The sequence below is a fragment of the Caenorhabditis remanei genome, chromosome X, assembly GCF_010183535.1.
Source record: "Caenorhabditis remanei strain PX506 chromosome X, whole genome shotgun sequence".
Taxonomy (NCBI): domain Eukaryota; kingdom Metazoa; phylum Nematoda; class Chromadorea; order Rhabditida; family Rhabditidae; genus Caenorhabditis; species Caenorhabditis remanei.
In genome coordinates, this window is record NC_071333.1 from 5,555,482 (window position 1) to 5,565,382 (window position 9,901).

Here is a 9,901-nt window from a genome sequence, read left to right on the forward strand (position 1 = left end):
AGTCAGAAGAGTAACGTCCTCGGGGAAATTTTTGTAATCAAAATAGAACGACGTATTAGATGTGGATATAGTATACTCTATTCGAACAATTTCTTTAAAAATAGAATATCGGTTTTGAGTTATTATAAAGATGGTAAGATCAGAAACGGCAGATGTATAAACTGATGATCAAGAATGAAAGGTTCAAATTGAATGGAAAACGTCTGGATCATGCTGTTCTAGGTCACGAATCGAGAGGCCAAATCAAATTTTTGTAAGCCGCGTAATACGTAAATGATAAAGAAAAGTACATGGTAATTAACGGTCGTCAAGGTCAGCTTGATGCATTGTAATAATATGTTAGAATTGTTTCAGAAGGAATAAAAAAGTTCAAATAGAAGTAATCACATTTAATTCAAAATCTTTAAATGGAAGTTACCAATAAAAATAGAGTTTTCAAATCTTCAGAATTACATATGGATTGATTCTCCTCCAATTTTGAACGTTTCCAACTTGAAAACTCTGATTTTGATGTAGAAAAATGAATGAACACAGATGAAGTGCATTCTATGAAGATTGATGATGTATTATTATATCACTTCTTGCTAAACTGTGAACACATTAATATTCAAGTAAAATATTAATTTGGAAAAATTAAAATCTTTTGTGTTTATTGAAATTTCATTTGAAAACATGTTTTCGACAATTACATTTTGAGACGGCACTCAAAGATTAGCGGACCCTTGGGAGACTGTGTTGATCAACAGTGATAGCTTCCCCTGCTTGTTTATAACAACTTGACGGTGAATGACATCAAAGAAAGAAGTTGAGTTCTATCGTTTCAAATATGATGCGATGAAAAAGCTTTTTGTTTAGATGAACTGTCTTTGAAGTAGTTGACTTTCTGTAGTTCACAATGATCAATTGGGTAGAAGTTGCAGAATCAAGATCCAGATTGTATATGTTCTGAATAGTACTGACGAAATTGAAAAAAAATCCGAGCATTACAGTTAGAAAAAGACAAAAGAGGTCTCAAAATATCTCGAATAGCATATGTGCTTTTTACCGTTTATTAGGTTGTTGTTCCGAGCCCAAAAAGAGTTTTGGTATGGAGTTCCAAGCAGGTTGAAACGCCTCAACCTACTTTCCTGCGTTTTTCCGGAAAATTGGTCCTTTTTTAAAGAGAATGTAACCTGCTGGTTAATAGCGCGACCCCTTCGGGGATCCAGACTGGGACTGTTGAGAATACCAGCCAAAGCGTAATTTTCTAGCTTTAAGTGGTTGGGCAATTTTGCACAAACCAAGAGATTTAACCTACTTTGTTGACTTTTACTTTATCTCATACATTGTTGTGGTTTCCCTGAACCCACAAGTAGTATTTGCCAGATAATAAAGGAGAAATAAAACATAATCATCAGAAATTATTATATAGGAGTAAATATCTAGTTCCAAACCTCTTTTTCAGATTCTTCATCGTCCCTTTTCGTAGGTATTTTCCTTTTGTCGTCAACTGACCGTTCAAACGTACCGCCGCCTGTTCGTCTGTAGCAGTGTCTGCGTCTCTCCTCGCGCCAACACCCTCCCCTCCAAAAAAGGACATAAAACCGGCACATATGTTAGTGATACATAGAAATCTGAGCACACACAACATAGTAATAAATTACTTTGAAATCAATTAATTTTAACTTAAAATTCTACCTTTTCTGACTTTTCTCAATCTTCAGTTTGTAATTATTTTTCCTTTTATGTCGCTCCTCCGTTCTACATTCTCCCGTTTCATGTTTTCGCTTGAGCGTTATTCTCTTTATTAGCAGTAACCTCTAAGGGTGATTAGAATTGGGGCAGTATCCTATACGCTAATCATTACATCCATTCTCAATTCCCCCAAGCTTCATCACCTTATCCTTGCTCCTCGCGCCCAAGAAACTTTCTCTGGCTCAAATAATTTCAGTTCAACCACCACACTTCCACATTTTTCACATTTCCTTTCACTTAACCTTAACACACTTTCAACTTTTCCCATCAAGAAGAGAAGTGAATTCTCATCTCTTCACAACTCATCTTCTCACCGATGCTCCTCATACAGCGCAACAAAATAGGAAGCATTCTCTATTCTTCTTGAATAGTTTCAATTTACCACATTGACTAGTTTACTTTTTGTACACTTCTTGTATAATGTAGTTCAACATGCGTGCAAAACATATCTCTCATTTGATTTCTGTGACCACTCTCTTGGAAAAGTTCGTGGGAGAGAGAGAAAAAAAGAGAAAAAACACCTATCTAACACATATCCATTCAGCATGTCTGAGCATATTTGTTTCCGATTTCGTGTTCTTCTACCAATGACGTATGTAGCGGTTTAATGAGAAGCATGATATTTTGACCGCGGTTTTCGAATTATTAAAAAAAAAACAATCATTTTTTATAATTGGAAAACGCTAATAAAATTTTTTCTTTTTTTCCCAAACATCAATTTTTTTGCCTTCCTCTTTTCTCTAACGACGCAGAGAAGTCGTTCCTCTTTTTCCCATTTTTCCATCAAACGTTCTTTCTCTTTCTTTTTCCTTTTAGTTCTTTTTTGTAAACATCAACAGCTTGCAACTCAAACGTTTCGATATAATAACATTTACCAGATAAGTTGTTATTCCGGATCGCATAGTTTTCTCAAATTATCAACGAATGTGATTCCCACAAAAAACTCAATTTTTCCATAATCATTATCCATCACCTCTTCATTTAAACTTTGATTGTCCCCTGAGGTATTTTTGAGAATTGTCTCATCCGGTTAAAATGATGTGGGTAGAAACTATGCACAAGTGTTCGCTGAGATCCCTGTCAAAATAGCAGAAGCCACCTCGGAGCATTGATGAACAACGTCTCCGACAGCAGAAAGATTTATGGGAAGAGGCGGTGCACACACACACAAAGAGTGCAAGAAATAGACGCGAGTGTACACCGGGAAAAAAACAGAGGATGATTTATATACAATATTGCGAGAATTTTTCTGACCAATTCTAATGATAAGCAACACAGACGTATTGATTTTATTTATTTATTCGAAATATAATCAGAAAATCGTGAAAAAGAGATCAAATGTAACCGAGTATTGTTCAGAATAATTGGGATAAATGTGGCATTAAGACAATGATTTTACAACAGAGGAATGTTGGCAATGTGGTAGTGGACCTTATACAAATAAGATTTATGATTCCTACAAACAATACAGTGAAAAGTGGAATAGACCGGGATAGATAAGCAACCAGAAACAACCGATGTGGCTTTTTTGTTTATTGTTGGATTTGTGAAAAAATGTTTCATTAATCTTAATTTGATATCATCTATAAACATATGAATAAAAAAATGATACTAGTTACAATGAGTTAGGCGAATCCCATACACTATTAGAAACTTCTTTCAATCTGGTTTATTTGGCATTCAAAAAAATAAAAATTGGTTTTCATATTCCTCCTTTATTCATTTTTTTTCTCAAAAATCATAAATCTTTATTCTGAATGCAATTACCTTCCATTTTTCAACTAACCCTTCTTCCTCTTGTTTCTGATTTTTTATTGCTTCCATTTGATCATTCACCTCCTCTTTATCCATTGTTTTAGTGTTCTGTTGCTGGTTAGGTGAGAGTCACATCTGAATTATTATTTTTTGCTTACTATTGACCTCTTTTTATCATTTCTTATTTCTGATACAAAAAATGTCAGTTGAACTCTTTGTTTTTGTTTCTTCTCTTTGAAAGAAATTTTTTTTTCAGATATCATGAACAAATCAAACGTAGGAAACAGAATGGCAGAGACTTCTCCAATTGAAAAGGTTAAAGGTCAGTTTTTTTGTGCTTTTGTAATCCTTTTATCATATTCAATCAAAGTTCAATAATTACATTTCTTAAATTTCACTAAGGCTCTGCAAACCTTGTTTTAGAAATTTAATGATTATTCAACTCGGAGAGTTAGTTTTCTGTGTTTTGAGTGAGAGAGGACATGTTGTAATAGGAGCATTCGTACGTTTTCAATGGTCAATGTGTGTGAAGTTGATAAGAGTAGATTGTCGTACGGGTCACGCGGCATGGGGTTTCTTAGTAAAACGGTGGTGGCTAGCTAGACAATAGTACCAAGTGATTCTATCGACACTTGTATTGATGGCTGGTCAGCGGGATCAAATGAGAGCTCGACGCTACCCGCTTAGGTTACTGTAGCACTCGTTTTTGAATTGTAATTGTTGGTGTGCAGTAATAAGCCGATTTGAGTGAGTTGGTGACCAGTTCTCTATGAGTCGTGTCACTTACGAAATGTGATGGAGCTAGGGGCGCTACAACAATTGTTTTTCGGAAAAGTTTATTTTCAAAAGTTGTCAAAATTTTGCCCATCACATGATGAGTGAATAGTCATAAAATAAACAAAAAAAAATTTCCTTTTTTTTCTTACAATTTCTTTATTTTCTCATTCAAATTGGTAATTCATTTCTCAAATCTCGGCCAATTATGGATACCGATACATCCTTTCAAACTTGGTCGTTTTCAACTAAAAATTGCTAAAATTTATAAACTTTTGGACGGTATCGTATAATAAAAAATTAAGTCAGCAAAATTTTGTACCAGCTTAATTGCCAATGTTTTCAAAAACGAAACTTGCAGTTCTGATTAACCTCAAATGAATTGTTTTGACACGATTATCTAGTAGAGAGCTACACTCCGAATTTTCTCAGTGTGTTCAAAACCTAATATCTTCCCGTTTGATATTCTGTCACTTAATAAATAAGCAAACATCAAAAAATTTTATAATGAGATTATTTGAGGTTTATTATAGCTTACTAGAAAATTATTTCAGATCTCGACAAAATACTGAAACGGGTTTACAATGCGGCAAGAGGTGCTACAATGGAAATCACCAAGGATAAAATAAGATTTAAGTATTTCTGCAATACAGTCAATGATATATTTGATGCACTTAAAATTAACGACAACACTCAAAAGTATGCACTCTTAAATACAGAAGGTTAGTCGCATCAAACTAGCTTCTACAATCACAATTTTGAACATTACAGCAGTTGAGAAGGATAAGGCGTTCAATACTTCCAGGATAATGGCTTTAATGATAGTCAAAATTGTTTCTGGTTTGAACCGAATTGAACCAGGTTTTTGAGTAAAACACATTTTTAATTGAAAGTTTGATATTTTCAGATACCACATTAGCGGAGCTTCTAGACATACTGAACGGCAAAAAATCAACTAGAGAGGCTGAGAAATATATTGTGGGACTCAAACAGTTGAACGTATCATCCGAGGGTTATTTGTCTGAAGTTCTCGTATTACCATCTGGAGAATCGGATGTGAGACAACTCAATATGGATTCTGCAATAAACGACCACACCACTACAGATGTCAAGGCTAAAAAACGATCTCCGTTAACCCAACTACCGGCTTTCACACGTCAAAACGCTCAATCAGTTGATACGGAGGGATTTTCTAAAGAAGTATCAAGCGATCATCAACATTGGAACCAAACATCAATGAGTAGTATCCCTAGTCCAAAACGGTCTCGTTATGAAACTACCTCTATTGAACCATTACCACAACTACCGGCGGTAAAAATGACCTCCAAGAAACCCACATCGGAAGTGCACGAAAGTCAGTATCAACAGCAATTCATTCTTCTCAAGAACCCACCAAATGTTATTCCGAATAGACATCAACATGTATTGACTGTTCAACCTTTGATACGTATTCCAGCATATAAGGAACTCACTTTCAAACAAATGCAGAATGAACTACGAAAATCGTGTGCCCAACATCCTAAGAAACAAGCAATAGTCGCAAATTCATTGTGCCAAATTTTTGAGAGAATGAAGAATCAACATCCACAAGTGCATCCACTTCCAAGTTTACCTGGAATCGCCGAGCAGAGTTGCCCGTCACCATCAAACAGTGCTAGGGTGAACAATACTGTTCCAGCTTCAGTTTCAAGAAACAAAAAGTATGAAGCACCGAGAACACATCCGTATTTTTCTCATCCACCTTCTCAAGAAAACAATAATTTCTCGTTTGCTCCTCTCGGAAGATTGACGCAGACGCCTATTGTTTCTGAATTGAATCTCAGTGCTATTGAAACGGAACAGAATTTTGGAACCTTATCGATTTCTACTCAAAGTGAGAAACATGAAGCCAAAACATCTCCGGTTCCAAATAATGAAGCGGAGAAAGAAGAAATTGTTATTGACGATGATGAGGTCAAAATACCGGACACAAAATCACCGAAAACGCTGGAAGAAATAGGTAGGCTTATTTGCTACTTTTCTTTTAAAACTTGACCAAGTTTAAAAAAGCAATTTATTAATTTTTACTACATATTTGTCAAAAATTGGAAGGATCGAGCCAAATTCAAAAATGGACAATCATTTTTGAACAAATTGTTTTTAATGGGGTTATTCAGGTCATGTAAAAATGTATTTTAATACATTTTTTTCTTATTCACGAGAGTCGAGAAACTATTTTTTACAAATCTCAGTTTACCGTTGGTCTAACAGCATTTTTCCCCTTTTTTGCATTTTTCGACATGCGTATGTAGAAAAACTGTCAAAAAATTGAGGAGAAATGTAGAAAAATGGGAGAAAAATATGTATTAAAATACATTTTTCACCGGTCGTGAATAAGGAAAAAATGTATTAAAATACATTTTTACATGACCTGAATAACCCCATAAATGTTTTTAAAATTTTGAGTAAAAATGACTAAATTCCTATAGATATTGAGCTTTTTGATTGCATTCTAAATTTTTAGACGAAAACCAAACTTTTTCAAAATCCATTTCAAAAACTTTCAAAACTTGGTATAACTTTAAGATTTCGGCTCGACCCAGAACAATTTAATAAAGTAAACGTTTTCTTTCAGGTAAACTGGTTCTTGCAAACATTTCAATCCCCGAGTTCTACGGTGGTCGACTTAAATCATCTAGTCTCTTGATTGAAAGTTTCTGCACTCTCCGTTTGCAATCTTTTGTATTAGACGAGACTTTGATGTTTCTGGCCACCGATATGATTCTACAACATTTGAGCGAAGAAACGTATGTTTCCAAGTTTTCTCTCTTAAAACTTTATGTGTTTTTCAGATGTGACAGCGTTCATCTTCTCAGTAACTATTTGTTTCCAAGTTTGATTGGTGGAAGTAAAGGCAATGAGTGGTTTATAAAAGAAACGATCTCTCAAGAGAGCATGGCATCACTTGAAAGCAAATGTGAACGGGCTGTCAATAGGATGAAAACACATTGTGACATGTTTTCTCGTAAAATGCTTATCCTGCCAACATTTTTCATAAGTCATTGGATGCTAACCGTTATTGTGAATCCGGGGCATCTACTTGATGGAAAGACTTGCCATCTTTTATTTTTTGACTCTTTTTACCCCAGATATTGGAACATCCGAAAAAATCACATGAAGACCATTATGTTGAAATACCTGGAAAACGTAGCCAAGAAGTTTGAGTCTGGAAGGAATTTCCAGCCAAACTGTAGTCCGATTGTACCAAGAAACATTCCACTTCAACCTAGAGGATCAAATGATTGCGCCGCGTTCACTCTTCATTTTATGGAATGCCTTCTGAAGTCAATGGACCACATTTGTCATCATCCGGTATGTTTTGAAATTTGTTCATATTTCGAGCTTTGCAAAATAATTTTCATTGCAAATTACTATGTTTTATTTCTTTCAGAATCTTGAAATGCTCGACTGGCAAACACTTGTTCCGGATTGGAGAGAACAATTAGCTGGAAACCCGAGAGAACCTCTTATTCGAAGAATATTGAACAGAGCATCATTGGAAAATTTGGGTTACTTGAAAACGTATGTGACAGAGAACCGGATTGCTGGGTTACCACTTCATTATTGAGTTTTTTTGCTGACTGAGCAATGTTTTGTTTCAATTTATCATTTTCTGTTTTCTATATTTTTTTTGAATTTATATGCATCTCCATTTTTATGTTATTATTTTTAGCTCGGTTCATTGCACCTTCAAGCATAATCAGGGTATTTCTTTTTCAATATCTTGTTTTTCGTGAATTTCATCTCTCACTGGTTAACCATGTTTTCCGTATTTTTTGTAATTCCTTTTACGAAATCTTGACATTTAATTATGAAATAAACACAAGCGTTCCAAATGTTGCAAGTAATATTTGAAGCATGGTATTTAAAAGCGGATCTTTGCCGTTTTAGTAGCAAAATTATGAAGGAAGTCATTCTCGGTGAGTTATTCAGCAATCATAAATTTACCCAGATAAAGTTGAATGCTTTCAATTCCGTTACTACCAAAAACAAATGCTTCAAGAATTTCTTCAAATGTCTAACTTTGAGAGTGTGTCATGGTAAAACTAACTGTCGCAAAATGTGATTTTTATGGATCAAACAAAAAAAAGTAGTGCTCCATTTTTGTAGCTGACAATTTTTTAATACGAGCATTCCTTAGAGAGTTATGATCATTTTAAGACGACAACTCAAAAATCACACTTTTCTGAACTGAAATGGAGAGAAATTACTTGGTCGATACGTAACTTGCTAGGAAGTGATAGTACAAAGAAGTTGTCAACTCCAAAAATGAATAAAAAGTTGTACTTTTGATCTGTGCGATCTATAAAAATTTTACCTAGTGAGATAGTCATTGATAGTATGGCACTCTTTCGAAATCGGACATTTTCAACTAAAACCGACCAAAATAGTTAGAATTATGGTCATTACTGTAAGAGAGAGAGAGATGATGGAATGCACTTTCTCTCCGGTTGTGAAATTCAAAGTTCGAAAGTTGGAATCTATTCAAAAATCATTCAGATGTTTTGTCAAAGTCGGACACATCAAATTAAGATCAATACAAGACATCATGAATTATCGAATTTCGAAGCAATGGGGAAACTAGCCAAACGTATGCATTTTTAGTTCGAAAACTGAAAAAAGTGCGGAAAAAGAGGTCAAGTGGTGAAGGTAAAAGAAATAATTTGATTTGGGGAGGGGGGGGGGGGGGCATAGCTTCTTGAAAAAAACCAATCGATGCAACTCTTACCAAATGAAAATCAAGGTAACAGCCTAACAGAAGATATGCCTTCTCACTTCTTACAGATCACTCATATCAACCAATGACAAATGTAATCTTAAAAACACGTCTTCCCTACCATTTCTTCAAGGAAGCATCTTGCACTGTCATATTCTTTCATCATTTACAAACAGAAAAAAAACACAGTGTGATGTGTCACAACATTCTTTCGTTCTGTATTTTTCTTTGTCAATGAAACTTGAGGAAAAATCTGCGTAAAACATTTATATCGAACTAAACAATTGTCGTTGAAATACCGTAAGAACTGAAATGGAAGCATACCTGTGTTAAAATCACACCTGTAATAAAAGCACAACCGCAAAACACTGGTTTTGCATTTTTTTTTCTTATTTTCTTTTTTTTTTCATTATTCTGCCCAAGTATTTGTCCAAACCTGTTAAAATCTCATTTGTTTATGAAGGTTTCAGGTTAATAGGCTTCGAAAACCAGAAACGCTTGTAATTGAAATACAGTATTTACGGTATCTCTTATCGACTAATGGTATGTACTCTGTTATAAGCTACTTATTGATTGTACAATAGCCTTGTTCAAAATTTTCTGACAGGCGATTTTTGAACACTTCCTTGTTGATGTTAAATATGTTTGATAGATACAGGCTAAACCATTTCAATACAAAAAATTTACATTTTTTATGAGCTGTGATCATACACGGTTCAACAAAAAGACGAACATAAAAGCTGTGACCTTCAGTTGTGATTGTTCTCGATAACACATTTCACTTGGAATCGACGTTATTGAGTTTTCGTTTCAACACAAGGAAGGTTTAATGTAGTGAGCATGTCTTTATATCAATACCCAATTCGGATGTATTGTGAATAA

At 34.6% G+C, this 9,901-nt stretch overlaps 1 protein-coding gene across 1 annotated transcript; it reads left to right on the forward strand.

Annotated features, from left to right (window-relative positions):
- Positions 1-4,867: 4,867 nt before the first annotated feature.
- GCK72_023052 (uncharacterized protein) lies at positions 4,868-7,870 on the forward strand (the record flags this gene model as incomplete). The annotated part of the gene is made up of 6 exons (XM_053735203.1): positions 4,868-4,985; positions 5,035-5,124; positions 5,171-6,262; positions 6,878-7,049; positions 7,095-7,614; positions 7,694-7,870. 6 exons carry the CDS (start codon positions 4,868-4,870, stop codon positions 7,868-7,870), a joined length of 2,169 nt encoding a protein of 722 aa, XP_053578769.1.
- Positions 7,871-9,901: the final 2,031 nt, after the last annotated feature.